The sequence below is a fragment of the Acomys minous genome, assembly GCF_964271855.1.
Source record: "Acomys minous genome assembly, chromosome: 6".
Taxonomy (NCBI): domain Eukaryota; kingdom Metazoa; phylum Chordata; class Mammalia; order Rodentia; family Muridae; genus Acomys; species Acomys minous.
This window is the reverse complement of record NC_140487.1, coordinates 122,636,632-122,653,806: the sequence shown is the minus strand read 5'-3', so window position 1 is coordinate 122,653,806 and position 17,175 is coordinate 122,636,632. Positions and strand designations below refer to the sequence as shown.

Here is a 17,175-nt window from a genome sequence, read left to right as displayed (position 1 = left end):
CATCCGGCTACACGGGCGCGGCTGCTCTCCACCAACAAACACCCTTCGGGGGTCACCCGGGAGGGAACTCTGGACACCGGCTTCGCCCACCCGGCACGCCCGCACCCGCATCCGCTCCCGGACCACCAGGGGGCGCTCGAACGAGGTCTCCGTCTCCGGGGGGGGGCATCTCCCGCCCCCTCTGCCTGACTCGCCTTTACCATTGGTCATCTGTCTTAGGATCTTCATCCCGATTGGTCATCTTCCGCGTCGGTCTCCGTTGCTGGGCGGGCCGAGGTGACGCGCGGCGCTCTAGCTCGGGGCGGTGTCCCGCGCCGGCGGCAGCGGGCGGAGTTTGGCGAGCAGCGACGCGGTGTAGTCAGACAGACGGCTGTGGTCCTGGGAGGCGGCCGCTCGCGTCCCGAGCTTCTCTCCGCTCCTCCGCCGCATCCGTCGCCGCGCCCCGGCTTCCCGCCAAACCCTCGATGCAGAGCTGGGCGGCTGCGTGATGGGGCTGCGGAGCGGCGCCCTGCGGCTCGCGGCGGCCGCTGCTCGCGCTGAGGTGCGTCGGTGCCCGGCCTCCCGCGCCCCTGCGCGCCGCGGCGTCTTCTGACTCGGCCGGCTCGCCCGTCGGTCCGCAGCGCGGCTGAGGTGAGGAGGAGGAGGAGGAGGAGAAAAAGGAGGAGGTGGAGGAGGTGGAGGAGGAGGCGGCTGAGGCGGGGCGGCTGAGTGGAGGTGGGCGGTGGTGCTGCGGCGTCCGCCAAGGCGGCCGCTCCGGCGGGAGGGACTCCGGGCTGGGTGATGGGCCCCGGGGGGTGCGAAGCGAGGAAGAGGCGCGGCCGATCGGGGCTCCGGGTCGGCGGTGAGGAGCCTCGCCCTCAGTGGAGAGACCTGGCCGGCGGGCCGCGAGCGCCGGGCTTTGGTCCAGCGGCCTGCCGGTCCCCCGCAGTGCCCTGCACCAGCCCTCCGCTGCCCCACGGCTGCCAGGCCCGGCTCTGTCCTCGGGCCAGCAAGAGCCGCCGTCGCTGTCCCGCCGTATGTGCGCACATTGCAGCTCTGAAGGGACCCGGCCCTGCCCGCCCGGCTTGAAGCCAGCTGATCTTTCCCCCACTTCTGCTCTCTCACCCCCATTGTGGCTGGCATCAGGGTTCCCCACCGGCAATGTGGCAATGCCCCTGTGCCCACTGAAGGTAGGAAAGGGCATCCGCTGGAGCGGAGGGCGCAAGGGGCTGCGCTGAGGAAGCGATGCCACGGGAGGGGGCTTGTTGGATGCTGGCCAGCTGGGAGGAAGGCTGGTGTGGGCTCGACGTTCAGCGGACCAGGATTACTCTGGCAGCCATATTGGGAGGATGATCTGACAAATCCTTTAGGAGCCAAGTTCGGTTGCTGGAAGGCACCGAGTGACAGCCCTGGCAGCTTTCAGGGTGACTGGCCGCGCCAGAAGCCAAGTTGTGGGGGTTGGGAGGCCGCTCGGAGCAAGCTAGTCATTGTTCATGCAACGCAAACCCTCGCCTACTGTAGAAGCAAAATTGAGCTCCCAAAATCACTTTTTTTTCTCTTGGGTGAATTGCTAGATGAGCCTTCAGGGTAAATTGGCTTGAAGATTGCGCTCCTGTTGGGGTGAAAAATCTGTATTTCTGTACTTAGATCATCGATATCCATAGCTGCTTTAGCCCTCAGAGGCCTGTTGATGCCTTTTGTATGCGAAGGCTACTTTACCATGTTGGAGGTGCTTAGCGTATATTGCATGGCGTGGATAGATTTGCATGGTATCTCAACATGCAGAAATTAGGTAAACTGGAATATTCTGGTAGCAGAGAAGACTTAGAGCAGTATTTCTGAGGAAGCAGGTTGTCATCTTTGTGGAATCTGGAGGTAGCCTAAATTAGACTGTCAACAGATCTCTTGCTTATGTAGCGCTTGCTGTTCCAGGCAGCTGTTCTGCCAACACCGAGCATGCTGCTTTGTGTCATGATCCGCCTGTCTTCACACAGAGAAAGTGGTGACTGGCTTTGAAACTGTTAAAAAGTGATATTATAGTGGATATTTTATTTAAAGGCTGGCATTTTGTGCACTTGGCCTAGTCATAACAAAATTTTAGCTTGTGTTCTCATTTGAGAAGTGTGGTAGTGTTTTCTAATTTTGTTAGTATTGATTATGAAGTAATTGGCATTAATGTTCTATTTGAGGATGGACTTTGAAGATCAATCCTCTTGATGTTTTAAAGTAGATCTAGAAATGATCAATAATTGGGTTCAGAGGAAGCCAGTAAATGTGGCTTCCTGTATTTTGAACATCACAGGACCTGGAGAGATGGCATAACTCCTGCCTTCTTTATGCCCTTTAATTTAAACTTCATATATATAATACACACACATATATACACACATATATGTACATACATATACATACATGTATACATATGTGCATATACATATATATATTTTTGGCAATGGAGGCTGGAGATCTAACTCAGTTCTTAGACATGTTAGACAAGCTGTCCACTACTAAGCTATATTCCCACTTTCCATACATACATAAATTCTTTATTTAATTTTCTTCTATTTTAATTTTTCTGTCCACTTAAAATATCCACTAAAACCAAATTCTAATGTTTTTCTAAGAAAAATCAACACACTTTATTTTTTGTATTTTTTTATCATTAAACAATCTTTTTAAACTTTCAACAGACACTAGTTTTGTTCTTAATTTATATTGTTTTATAGGAGTGTTTTTGCTTGCATGTATGTATGTGCACCATGCGCATGCCTGGGGCCCTCCAAGGACAGATGAGGGCTGGATTCCCTGGACCCGCAGCGCTAGGTGATTGTGAGCCACTGTGTTGGTGCTGGGAACTGAACCAGGGTCCTCCTCAAGAGCAAGAGACGCTTTTAACTGCTGAGCTGTTTCTCTAGCCTGGACTTAGTGGACTTAGCAGTACATTAATATTCAAGAAATATAGAATGTCTGTTTTATGATCCCATGTCAAAATAAGAAATAGCTTTAAGTGTATGCAAAGAACTGAGATTAAATATAATTTAAGCATTTGTTAAAATTACACCTGATTGTGAATCTGAGATCGAGGGAAGAGTTCTTGAGTCTGTATAGGTCTTCACTGTTGAAGGGTTTATCTAATTAAGTATAGTTTTTAAGGCACAGGACAGACTGTTTTCCATTTCAAGACCAGATGTGAATGCACTTTTCTTTTTTTTCCTACTAAACTAGTGCAGGGAATAAATTATTGCTCGAGAAAAGTCTGTCAATAGTTTCCAAGGCCAAAGCTTTCTGGCCTCTTTTTTTTCTGTTTGCTCTTGTTCTGTGTACAAAATACAGGACAACAATGAATCCTTGCTGCCTTGTTTGCAAACCCTTCCCAGGCTACTCACTGTAGCCAGTCTTTCCCAAGAGCGAGCGTGTCCCTCAGGTCTTGTAAACTGATGTGATCTAATTCACAGCGCCCTGAAGTTGAAGGTGCGTCGATCCTATTTCACTACGACGTCCTTTGAAAGAGGTCTTGCTGGAACACACAGTAAACTTGTGAACTCTGTACGAGGGTGAAGAAATATGTATACTTCTGGAACCTTCATTTTGGTGCAGGATAAAGACATTAAACAGATGTGACTAGGATAGGAAAATCTTGTAAAAGGTGTGTGTCTTGGACTGCTGAGAGGCTTTTTTGTTTTGTTGTTTTTGTTAACAGCTCAGGGATTGATTTGTTCTCATCGTTGTTAGGAGTTAATTGAGCCCATATAGAGACTCAAGTCTTTATCCTAGGAGAGTGTAAGCGCTGCCATTTGTTCTCAGACTACTACTATTACTTCCTCCTCCTCCTCCTCCTCCTCCTCCTCCTCCTCCTCCTCCTCCTCCCCCTCCTCCTCTTCTTCTTACATTTAGTATACTCCCTTTATTTCAGTGCAGTTAGTGTACTGCTGCTTGTGCTGTGGCAGTGTCTGCTTTTCAGTCAGCCTTTTTCTCTCTCCCATGCTGTATAGTGTTAGCGATTTTATGATTGTTTGTGGCTGCATATGTGATGGAAGTTAAAAGACTAAAAATAGTGCTCTCTTCGGCAGCACATACATTAAAAGGCTAAAAATATCTCTTAAGATACAAAAGATTTTTTTTGTTGGGGGAGCTGAGGATTGAACTTGTGAGGCAAGTGCTCTACCACCGAGCGAAATCTCCAACTCCCAAAAGCTCTTAAATTTAATTTTACATTTTAAAAATCGACTGTCATGTTGTTTACAGCAAGGCTTGTCATTCAGTTATATAGTCTGGCGTCATTTCTCCCTTTAGTAACTTGGGTACCCTTTGGCTTAGTTTTCCCTCTCATTCAAATTTTACTTTATTGTTATTTTTGTGTTGCTAGGCATTGGGGCCCTTGGCTTGCAAATGCTGAGGGAGGGGCTATACTACTGAGCTGAGACTTTAGCCGCATACAAGTCTTTCACATCATCTTGGCAAATGTCAGAGATTGTATAAACAAACAGTAGTAGTAGCAGCAATAGTGATAGAAGTATTCTACTCACATTGAGTGGTTTCTATGTCAGGCTCTTTTGTAAGCACATTCATTTTTAATTTTTGTAATTATTTTTGTTTTTTTGAAAGAGTTTTTCTGTGTAGCCTTGACTGTTCTGGACTCACTTTGTAGACGAAGCTGGCTTCGAACTCTCAGAGATCCTCCTGCCTCTGCCTCCCTCATGCTGGGATGGTAGGCATAAGCACATTTATTAACTTAATTCGTAGACAGCCAAGCCAAGCAGATACTGCTGTTGTCATTGTCTCTCACGTGAAGAAACTGAAACGTGCTGTGACTTCCCTCTCAGCAGTAGATCTAGGTTAGTAACCACTGTGCACCCACACACTGGCTTGGCTCTTTTCTGGTTAGTATTGTGCCTCATCTTCTAACATCATCCCTTTCCGATCTCAAATTTACCCTCTGATCTTAAGCCCTGATAACTTATGGTTTTCACTTCTGTAGTCTCTGCCTGTGTGTTCCCATGTTGAGTCTCCAGGGCTCTTAGTCTCTTTCCTATACTGATGTCTGGGGTTTGTTGCTCCAGCTCTTCAGAGCACATGCCTGCCTGGGTCATTCCTGCTGTCCATACCTTCCACTCTTCCCCTGGTTTCCTGGGGAAGCCTCACCTAGGGCTGGGGATTAGTGTCACCACCAGTATGGAGTCCTGGGTTTGATTTGATGTTTGCTGATGCAGGTTGGCTTGGTCCTCTGAGGATGGTTTACAGTGGTTTAAGGCTCCCACTGCCTCTGCTTAGCAGGGAATGTGTCTCTTATTTCACAGGAAAAAGGGCGTGAGCTCCTTCAGCCTCCCCTTTCTCTTCTGCAAACTTCGCTGCCCTCCTCCGTTTCTTTTCTCCAGTTTGAGAAAGGCTATTCTCCTTGACTTCAGCTAATCCCCTGGTTTGTGCTCTGTGTCTCATGGCTCCTAATCCTTTGGGATTTGTTTCATTGGTGGCTCCTATTTCTCCTTCACCGACTTTTCACCACTGTTCCTTGAACATGTTCTGTCTTTAGCCTGGGTTGTTCTTTCTCTAATCTGCTTGGCTGACTCTCTTTCACTTCTTTCAGATTTTTGCTTAAATCTCACCACCACATCACAGCCTCCCCTGATTTATTTGCATTGCTACATATAATTTCTGCTTGACTTGACTTTCCTCCCCTCAGTTACACTCATGGTGGTTCACTGCTTTTTGTTTTGAGATAGGGTTTCTCCGTTTAGCCTTGGACTAGATTGGTAGATGGAGACTGGCCTCGAACTCACAGATCTACCTGCCTCTGTCTAAGTGTTGGGATTATGCCCACCACACCAGATTTACCTCACTACTTTTTTTTTTTCTTTTCTTCTGAGACAAGGTTTCACTGCGTAGTCTTGGCTGTCCTGGACTCGCTGTGTAGACCAGGCTGGCCTCCACCTGCCTCTGCCTCCTGAGTGCTGGGATTAAAGGCGTGCGCTACCACACCTGGCTCTAGCTCACTGCTTTTAATGCCTCTTTCCCCCAACAGAATGAAAGTTCATTCAAGACAGGGATTTCCTATAATATGTATACAAAAGTGCAAGTCTATTCTACTAAAAACTAAGGTGGTGAGGGGAGAAAAATCTCTTCTTAATCTCCAACCCTTTTCTCTTACTACAGTCATGATGGGTATTGGCATTTTCACTCCTTGCCACCCCAGCACGAGTGGCTGTTGTGTCGCTTACTTCTCTGATACTGTTCTTACGCAGGTTTCCAGCCTTTCTTGCTAGGTGAAGGGGGAGCAGCAGCATGCACATTTTACACCACTACTCTGGAAGTATCTCTCACTTAACTTGCTCTATCCTTGAACTTTTATCTACTTTTGTCTTGGGGGGCTGTTTTTAGTCTCCTGTGTTCCTGTACACTTAACACAGCTATCAAGTTCATTGAACACAGAGTTTCGTGTAACTTTTAAAGGCTTGCTTTGTTGTTTGCTTTTGGTTTAAAGATCTAGCACTTGAAGCCAGGCGTGGTGGCGCACGCCTTTAATCTCCAGCACTGGGGATGCAGAGGCAGGCGGATCTCTGTGAGTTAGAGGCCAGCCTGGTCTGCAAAGTGAGTCCAGGACAGCCAAGGCTGCACAGTGAAACCTGTCTTGAAAAACCAACCAAGCAACCAACCAAACCCCCCAAAAACCTAGCATTTGAACTGTATGACATATATTCCAGTTAAAGTAAATAGTCAAAGAAGCCACTATGAGAATTTTTGTTTATTATAGTTTGTAATATTGCCTCTGGAAAGCATTTGAGCAAATTACTATAAGCTTCACATACGTAAGAAAGATGTAAAAACATAAGTAAACAAAAATCTGTGTTCAGAGGGATAACTAAATATACAGCTTGCCTCGACCAGTGTGGTTATGTTTAGTTGTGAGGCACTTAGAAATCAAAGCAAAAAGGAAAAGAAAAATCATAAAGTTTTTAATCTGGCAAAAGAAAAGTTAATGGCTTGTCAAGAGAAACTTTTCCTGATGCTAAATTCTAAATGAATCAGGTGTGGTAGTGCATGCCTATAAACCCAGCACTCAGTAGATGGAGGCAGGAGGAGGTAAACCTGTATCTCATAGAACTGTCTAAATAAATAAGTAAATAAATAAATAAATTTTTTTTTTGTTTTTTGCTTTTCGTTTTGTTTTGTTTTTTGAGACAGTTTCTCTGTATGGTCTTGTAGACTCACTTTGTAGACCAGGCTGGCTTTGAACTCACAGAGATCTGCCTGCCTCAGCTTCCCTGAGTGCTGGGATTAAAGTCATGCACCAGGCTGGGCAGTGGTGGCACACGCCTTGTCTCAAAACAAAAACAAAAACAAAAAACAAAAACATAAACCAAAACCAAAAAACAAAAACTAAAGTCATGCACCAGTGTGCCCAGCTACAAATTAAAACTCTAGAGATGGTCTAAGGGAAATGTTTTCAGGCATCTTGGTGTTTCCAATATAAAAGGAAGATCCTTTTAAAGCCCTTGTAGCAGCACGCACCTTTAATCCCAGCGCGTGGGAGATTGAGGCAGATCTCCTGTGAGGTCTGTGTAGTTAGTTCCAGGACAGCCAGAGACTCTGTCTTGAAAAAAACAAGCAAGCAAACAAGAAATCCTTTAAAAAGCTAACCTACAGACTGGCCAGATGGCTCAGTGGGTGAGTGCGCTTGCCACTAAGCCTGATGACCTGAGTTTGATTCTCAGCCTTCACTTCTGCAAGTTGTCCTCTGACCATGCCATACATACCTACAAATATAAAGAGCATCATACTAAAAAGTAAACTAAATATAAAAAGGGAGGCATGGGCAGGGCTCTTGCAGAGGTTTTGAGTTTGGTTCCTAGTACCTACTTTGGGTGGCTGACAACTGCTGTAATTCCAGCTACAGGGGATCAGACACCCTTTTCTGGACTCAAGTACCTGAACTCATATTCACATATTCCCATAAACACACACATAAACATACAAATAAAAATATAAAATGCTTTTAAAGAACCTTAAATCCACTTGCTTTTCAAGCTGGGAATATAGTATTATAACTAAAATGTTTTCAATGAAAAAAATAATCATTTCCATTCAGAATACTTTGTTTCAAGCTGATGAAACATAGGGACTATTTTCTTCCAATCCATGGCTTCCTCCCTTAGAGCCCCGGACTGGGGACAGCATCAGGGCTTTGTGCATATTAGACAAGCACTCTGCATACAATTGGCTGCAACTCCAACTCCAAACTTTCATGAAGCATTTCTTGATTTCTGAGAAAAGACAAACCAACGAGCCAACAAACCATGCCCACAGTGCAAAGGAGGATTCTTGACTTCATCGTTGCAGAGGCAGGAAGGACATATGCCTGGTAAATCTAAAAATTGTACCAAGTTATTTTAGACAGTGGTTAAAAGAAAACAGTTGGCTTGTTCAGCCACATTGGAAATTGAAAATTTGATCTGTCAGAGTCTATTCCTGTGTAGTCTGATTCTTGGCATTGAGTTAGGATGCAAAAAGCAGCATTCCTGACATGTGCTCTGTTTTGACTTCCACACAGTGACTGTAGGATCAAAGATCAAGAACACCCCCCCCCCTTCATACCCCTACCTCTCCCTTTTGGTCTCTCTGTCTTTCTCTTTCTGTCTTTTTCTGTCTGTCTCTCTTTCATGTTGCAGAGGTAGGAGGACATGGTGCATATACATACACATAAAATTATAAAATAAGTAAGTCTTAAAAAATTTTTTGAAGCCAGGTGTGGTAGCGAATGCCTTTTAATCCCAGTGCTCAGGAGGCAGAGGTGGCCGGATCTCGGAGTTCAAGGCCAGCCTGGTCTACAAAGCAGTCCAGGACAGCCAAGGCTCTGTTAAACAGAGAAACTGGCTTGAAAAACAAGTTTTAAAAAGAAGTTCACTGAGATGCGTGAAGTTTGGGATCGGGCAGGTGCTTGTTTCAGTAGCTACCTTAATCTAGTTTTTGAGTTCATTATACTAAGGTAATTTGTTCTTTTTTTGTTTGTTTGTTTGTTTTAGATTTATTTAATTTATTTATTGCATATGAGTGCTTTATAGAAGAGGGCAGCAGATCTCATTATATATGGTTGTGAGCCACCATGTGGTTGTTGGGAATTGAACTCAAGACCTCTTGAAGAGCAGGTGGTGCTCTTAACCACTGAGTCATCTCTCTAGCCCCCTAAGGTAATTTGTATTTCAAAAAGAAATTATTATTAGCCTAATTTTATAGAGCAACAAATTGACATCAAGGAATTTTTTTTTTCAATACAGGGTTTCTCTGCGTAGCCTTGGCTGTCCTAGACTCGCTTTGTAGCCCAGGCTGGCCTCAAACTCACAGGGATCCGCCTGCGCCTGCCTCCCGAGTGCTGGATTTAAAGGTGTGTGCCACCACTGCCCGGCACATTCTCCTTTCTTAATGCTTCTAACTATGCCATCAGAAAAGAAAACTAGTCAGTAAAGCAGTCTAGAACTGGGGCATGTAAGTGATTGAGAGTACAGTTTGTTACCTGTCTGTGTACTTTTCTTGTGTGTTGTGTGCAAGTGTGTGCACATATGCGGAGACCGGGGGCAACCTTAGGAGTGGTTTCTCAGAAGTCATCCATTGTGTTTTGAGACAGGGTCATCATCATTTATGATGAGTTGGTTGGCCAGCCAGCAAGCCCCACACATCCTTCTGTCTCTGCCTCCTGGCTCTGGGACAGAACCTTGTTCTGTTTTTGAGAAAAGGTCTCACTATGTAGTCTTGGCTGGCTGAAAACTGCCTATGTAGACCAGATCATACAGATCTGTCTGCCCCTGCCTCCCGACTCCTGAGTGCTCCTTGAGTGCTGGGATTCAAGCTGTGGGCCATCATACTTGGCAAGTTTTGAAGTTGTAGATCTCTGATAGACATCTGTTACAGAAGACTATAGTTGTAGGTCGTTTACATAGTAACTTTTTACAGCTCACTAAACTGTAATTTAAATTACTGTATAAAATTTTAACTCATTTGTGAAGATGTTCTGATTTTACTACAGAGTTGAATTTAAAAGCATATTATTTTATATATTTTTACATGTTCATGCTGTGGGAAAGTTTGTGCTTTTTTTTTTTCACTCATTGCATTTTGTGGGAAAATAAAATTAAATGTCTATGTTATTGGATGGGGATGTAGTTTAGTTGGTAAAGTGCTTGCCTAGCATGCATGAAGCCCTGGATTTGATCCACCTCATAGAGGTGTGGTGGATGTACCTGCAATCTGAATTCTTAGGAGGTTGGAGCAGGAAAACCAGAGGTTTGAAGGAGAGAGGGAGGGATATAAATGGGGGATATAAATATGGCCATTAGCTTTTATTAATTAGAAAGGAATTTGGAGATTAACTAACAGGGCTATGGTAGGAATAGAAAGAGAACTTTTAGCTGGAAGCTACACAATTTGGTGACTGATCAGATAGAGGAAGCATGCTCGTATTGAGGTGGGAGATATTTTGGCCCTGTTTGTGTGAGGCTAAATGAAATGCTGGCAGAGCAGCTGGGAAAGCAGCTAAGCCTCTCACATCACGACTGTGTGAGGATGCTAGAGATACTCATGTTTTACTTCATGGTTGCAAGTCTTCCACGTCAAAAGCCAAGTAAAGAAGACTCAGTGTTTGCTGTTTTATTTCTAAGTGTGAAGCTTTGAGTAATTTACTAGACCCTGGGTAGAACAGAAAAAGAAAAACTGAACCCCCCCCAAAAAAAACCCCCTTAATTTAAATATTGAAAATAACTACCAACATTTTAGCAATCTTATTTTTTCTATCTTAAAAAATATGTTTTTTAAGCTGGGTGTGGTAGCATAGGCCTGTAATCCTAGCACTTGAGAGGCAGAGGCAGTTAGATTTCTGTGAGTTCAAGGCCACCTGGTTTACAAAGCTAGTCCAGGACAGTCAGGGCTACACAGAGAAACCCTGTCTCAAAAAACAAAACAAACAAATGTGTGTTTGTGTGTGTATACACACATATGTTTTTACAGCTTTTCTTGACTGAAAAAATCATTGCGTTTGGTTAATAAATGGTGTCTCTTTGATAACCTCCTTCTCCCTAGTTTTGCTATTTGAAGAAGTTGGTGACTTGTTGAGTGTTTCTTCCCGTATTCTGGCCTTGGATAACATCTTTGTGTTATCCAGATTCTCTTTACTTTCTGTGTCTTGCAAAAAGGTGAATCTAAGGCTTGATTCTACTCACCTTTCCTTTAAGGGCAGGAACACTTACTAGGTACTAGGTAGATGGTGCTGTGCATTTCCTTTGTAGGACATCAGGAACAAATGAATTGTTGTTCATCTTAATCTGAATCTGGAATATTTCTCTACCAACCATCCTTTTATTCAGTGTGTTAAGCACAGTGTGTCAGAAAAGCCTTTATGTTATCACGGTTGGAAAGAAGAAACATTCTAACTTCTTCTGTGTTTATTAGTCTTTTTTGTAAAGAAGAATTTACCTGTATCAACTATTTCATTTTCTTGGAATATTTTATACAAGATACACTGTTTTTTTAAATTTGACTATACATTTGATGTTTTTCAAGTTGTGTGTGTGTGTGTGTGTGTGTGTGTGTGTGTGTGTGTAGAGGAGGGAAGGAGGAAGGTAAGGAGAGAGAGAGAGAGAGACAGACAGACAGAGACAGAGAGAGAGAGAGACAGAGAGAGAGACAGACACAGAGAGAGAGAGAGAGACACAGAGAGAGAGAGAGACAGAGACAGACAGAGACAGACACAGAGAGAGAGAGAGAGAGAGACAGACAGACAGACAGAGACAGACACACAGAGAAAGAGAGACAGAGACAGACAGAGAGAGAGAGAGAGACAGACAGACAGACAGACAGAGACTGACACTAAGACTTCAGCCTCCTACATAGCTGAGGATCACCTTGAACTTTTTGGTCCTCTTGCCTTCAGTCTCCCAAGTGCTGGCATTATAGACATATACTACCAATGTCTGGCTATTTTGTTTTTGTTTGTTTGTTTTTCCTTTTCTGTAATTACTCCACCTTAAAAGGTGGGAACTTTAAAAAAATGGACATCTATATCCTTTGATATGTCCTTAGTCATCGTTGACAGATGTTTGATTTGGATTCACTAAAATGTTTTGCTTAGGGTTGTGTTGATATTAACCCTTGGCCCAGCCCAAGTTCAAAGTGACTTTTGAAGGGACATTCCCTTTGAGGAGCTATTATAGAACAGTATGGATAGAGTGCAGTCCTGTAAAGTGACCACAGTGTTCTCACTGTGTTTGAAGCTGTAGATGCTTAGGAAACACCATTGGCTTCTGAAGTCGTCGAGTCTACTGTAAGGAGTCATAGTGAGGAACTGTGAACGTGTGTGAGTGTGGGCGAGTGAAGGAGTTTGGCTAGAACTTGCATCTTTGCCTTTGGTCTTAGAGTCTTAGAAAAGAGAGTGACATGAAGTCATAGCTTAGGAAGGCTGGCCTGTTTGGGGCTGGACTCCTGCTGCATAAGCCCGAGTGCCTGAGTTCAGGTCCGTGGCAGCCCTGCCAAAGGTCATGGCCTCACACGCAGTGACTGCTGCTGCAAGGGAAGGGTGAGGACACGGGAGGATTGTCGGGGCTCCCAGGCCTGCCAGCCTAGCTGACAAACAGTGAGGTCCCCGCTCTGTAGGTACTGTCTCAGGGGATGCGATAGAGCAGGGCTTCCATCTTCCTCTGGGTTCTGCGTGAAGCTTAATCTTGAAACAGAGTTTTGGCTTAGAGGAGGGAGATGGTTCAGCAGGTAAAGGTGTCTTTTAACCCGAGTCCCGTTCTCAGGAGCCACAGGGTAGATGGAGTGAACCATCTCCCACAAATTGTTCTCTGACACACAAAATAAATAAAATGTAGTAAAAACATTCAAACAAAACCCAGTACTTGGTGCCTGCCTTAAAACTGTTGAACACTGGCCTGTGGCCATCCTTGGCTTACTGCTTTTCAGTCCTGTTTGGTACAACCCTGCTAAAGGACTATTGGATCAAAACTGAGAATCCAAAGAACAGTTCATTTCTTTCGAGAATCCTAGGCTTGGGTTAGAGTACGGATGTGAGAATGAGAGGTAAGGGGGAGCTGGAAACCCAGCATTTAGGAGGTTGAGGCAGAGGAGGATGGACAGGTCAAATCCAGCCTTGGCTACACAGTGAGACCTTATTTCCAAAAACTAGGGTGAAGGGGAGGGTGGGAGAATTGACAGATTTGGGAGATAACTGAGTTTTGGATATCATAAGAGTTAAAGTGATAGTTACATATCAAAGCTCTAGGGGAGTTGAAACATTGATGGCGTTGGTCTTTTTCTTCTTTTCTTTCCCTCTACCTTCACTATGTATGTATGTATGTATGTATGTATGAATGTACGTATGTATGTATGTATGTATGTATGAATGAATGTATTTATGCATGCATACATGCATCCATCCATCCATCCATCCATCTACCCAGTGAGTTTATTTAGGACCATTGAGGTATATCTCAGCCCTTTTAAAAAATTTTATTATGAGACAACGTTTTATTGAATCAAGTTTAGGCTGGTGTTGAACTAGAAAACCTCATGGCCTAGCTTGTTGTGTATGTAGTTACAGACATGTGCTACCATACCCATATTCAGCTATGTTTTTATATGTAGCTTTTTTCTCAATGCCACATTCTTTGTGTGTGTGTGTGTGTGTGTGTGTGTGTGTGTGTGTGTGTGTGTAGTACTAACCTAGTGACTATAGCATATGCAACATTAATTGGGAAAGTTAAGCTTTCATTTGATAAATGTGGCCACAAAACTATTTGACATTAAGAACTTTTGGTTACTATAAAATAAAATAAAAAACAGATTGGAAAAAATTGTAGCACATATGTATTAAAAGATTAATATCAAAATACTGCAATAATTTGAAAAAAATCACTTAATCTAACAAGGACTTTTTTTTCCACAACCAGGGAAATAAAGCTCATTAATTCATTCCTTTAATGGATACCGAGGTCTTGAACCAGATACTGTTCTAGGTACTAATACATATGACAGGAAATCTCTAAGCAATCTGAACTGGTGTGAAAGAAGACACTTCCCCAAAAAGAAAAATGTCAAATAGTGATGATGTTATTAAGAAAATAAGAGTAAGCTGGGTGTGGTGGCGCATGCCTTTATTTCCAGCAGTACTGAGTCAGAGGAAGGCAGATGACTGTGAGTTTGAGGCCAGCCAAGCTTACACAGAGAAACCCTGTCTCATGAAAAGAAAAAATAAAAAAGAAAATAAGAGTAGCCAGGTGTGGCGGCACATGCTTTTAATTCTAGCATGTTTGAGGCAGAGACAGGCAGTCTCTGTGAGTTTGAAGCCAGCTGTGTCTACATAATGAGTTTCAGACCAGCTAGGGCTAGAGAAATAGCTCAGTCAGTAAAGTGCTGAGGGACGGAATTTCATCTCCAAAACCCATGTTAAAAAACAAAAGCCGGGCAGTGGTGCACGCCTTTAATCCCAGCACTCAGGAGGCAAAGGCAGGTGGATCCCTGTGAGTTCCAGGCCAGCCTGGTCTACAATGCAAGTCCAGGACAGCCAAGGCTACACAGAGAAACCCTGTCTCGAAAACAAAACAAAACAAAAAACCCTGAGTGCCATGTGTTTCAAGTTCTGGTGTTGGGAAGGTAGAGACAGGTGCATCCTTGGGACTGGGTTTAGGGCCTGCTAAACTGTAAGATGGTGTAGTGGTACGTGCCAGCCTTAATCCCATCACTCAGAAGGCAGAGGCAGGCAAATTTCTGTGAGTTCCAGGACAGCCGGGGCTACACAAAACAACACGAAGAAGGAAATCTTGCCTGGTACTAGAAATGTAGTCAGCCCAACCTCAGGCTAGTGAAGTCATAGGTCTTGGCAGAACCTATAACTGCCACTTTACTAAACCAATATAATCCTTAGTTACATTCTAAATATTTACTCTTTTTTTTTAAGTGTATACAGTGCTCTGCCTGCATGTACACCTGCAGGCCAGAAGAGGACACTAGATCTCAGTATAGATGGTTGTGAGCCACCATGTGGTTGTTGGGAATTGAACTTAGGACCTCTGGAAGAGCAGTCAGTGCTCTTAACCTCTGAGCCACCTCTCCAGCCCTAAATATTTCCTCTTATACCCACAGATAAGTGTAGTCCTCACCCTTCATCAAGGAAACTTCTCTTTACAACAGATGGAGACCGATACATAAAACCAAAACTGATCAAAATGCAGAGTTTTATGGGGTCCAGTCCCCACCTGATACATCTTCAACACAGCTCCTGTATTTATTTATTTATTTTTAAAGATTTATTTACGTATACATTGCTCTGTCTGTCTGCGTGTACACTTGCAGGCCAGACAAGCACATCAGATCACATTATAGATGGTTGTGAGCCACCATGTGGTTGCTGGGAATTGAACTCAGGACCTCTGAAAGAGCAGTCAGTGCTCTTAACCTCTGAGTCATCTTTCCAGCCCCAGCTCTTGTATTTATTTATTTAGGGGTTTTTTGTTTTTTGTTTTTTTTGAGACAGTGTTTCTCTGTGTAGCCTTGGCTGTCCTGGACTTGCTTTGTAGACCAGGCTGGCCTCGAACTTACAGTGATCCGCCCACCTTCTTGAACTCACAGTGATCCACCTGCCCTCTGCCTCCCAAGTGCTGGGATTAAAGGCGTGCTCCACCACCGCCTGGCTCAGCTCCTGTATTTAAAGTTCAGGACCCAGCCTCCTGTGGTGGCACACACATTTAATCCCAGCACTCAGGAGGCAGAGACAGGCAGATCTCGAGGCCAGCCTGGTCTATAGTGGTCTACAAAGGGAGTCTAGGACAGCCATAGCTACACAGAGAAACCCTGTCTAGTTCAGGACCCACGTATAAGGTCTTTGACCCAAAATTTGTCCTGCTTTAATCCCAGCACTGGCAGTGGCAGGCTAATCTCTGAATTTGAGGCCAAGCAGGGCTACACAGAGAAACTCTGTCTCGAAAATAAACAAACAGCAACCCCTCCCAAAAAACAAAACAAAACAAAAACCAGACAAACAAATAAAAGGTTTTCAGATGGAAACATAGTTTTAAGAAATTTGATGAGGGCTAGGTGTGGTGGCGCACACCTTTAATCCCAGCATTTGGGAGGCAGAGGCAGGCGGATCTCTGAGTTTCAGGCCAGCCTGGTCTGCAAAGCCGAGTCCAGGACAGCCAGGGCTGTTACACAGAGAAACCCTGTTTCAAAAATCCGCCCTCCCCCTCCAAAAAAAACCAAACCAAACCAAACAAAAAAGAAATTTGACAAGCAGATTTAAAAAAAATATATATTTTATTGGAGATTGACCAGAAGACACACAAAAGATTGATGGCTGTTATTTTGCAGGTTATTTTTAATTAATCAGTTAGAGGCTTTAGATTCCAAAAAAGAGATGATGGGATGGGAAAAGGAATTTCCATTTCTATTGTCTGGTAAATACTGTTGGGAATGTTGGGATAGGCTTTTGGAAATAAACTGAAACAGTAGCTTCTTTGAGTCAGCACTTGTGTCCCTTGATTCTGACGACCTTGTGTACCGTGTTTCTCTTTTAAAGGAACCTTGAACATAACTTCAAAAGAAGACTTGACTTTTATCTCTGGACTGCATATACATTATAAGGCCATCAGAATGTCGGGAGCCTCAGTGAAGGTGGCTGTTCGAGTGAGGCCCTTCAATTCTCGAGAGACGAGCAAGGAGTCCAAGTGCATCATTCAGATGCAAGGCAACTCGACCAGTGAGTACAAGCAGCTTTCCGTCCGCGCATCTCTCACCTTCCCTTTCTCCTCACTGTGATCAGAGGAAATGAACATCTGTGTCCTCACACTTTGCCATTGAGAGTGATCTATTGAATGCCTTCCCCTTAGGACTGTTTGCTGCAGGACTTAACTATGGACTGTTTGTTTCATTCTTTGTAATGGAGAGAGCCTGAATAGCTGAAGTGTTGGTGCTTACTTATCAGACTTAGGTTCTGTGACAAGAAAGGTATAAACAGTAATTTTTGCTAAATTCTGATATAAAATATAACTTTAAAGCCTCCCAATATTTTCTTTCTTTTATTAAATACAATTGGAACTTGCTAAGATGTTCTTAAAACTTATTTTCTTGGCCTGGTGGTGGTGGTGACAACACACCTTTAATCCTAGCACTTGGGAGGCAGAGGCAGGCGGATCTCTGTGAGTTGAAGGCCAGCCCGGTCTA

General features: G+C 44.1%; 1 protein-coding gene across 11 annotated transcripts in view; it reads left to right on the top strand.

Moving 5' to 3' along the window:
- Positions 1-295: 295 nt before the first annotated feature.
- KIF1B (kinesin family member 1B) overlaps positions 296-17,175 on the top strand; it is a 140,401-nt gene continuing 123,521 nt past the window's right edge. For 9 of the 11 annotated variants that reach the window (XM_084786694.1, XM_084786690.1, XM_084786692.1 and 6 more), the window contains exons 1-2: positions 308-630; positions 16,532-16,711. In XM_084786694.1, the coding sequence (XP_084642820.1) occupies positions 16,606-16,711 (106 nt within the window). In that variant the 5' untranslated portion in view covers positions 308-630; positions 16,532-16,605. Of the gene's footprint in view, positions 631-786; positions 1,170-16,531; positions 16,712-17,175 lie in introns of those variants that run through there. The other 2 variants (XM_084786686.1, XM_084786687.1) reach the window with 2 other exon arrangements.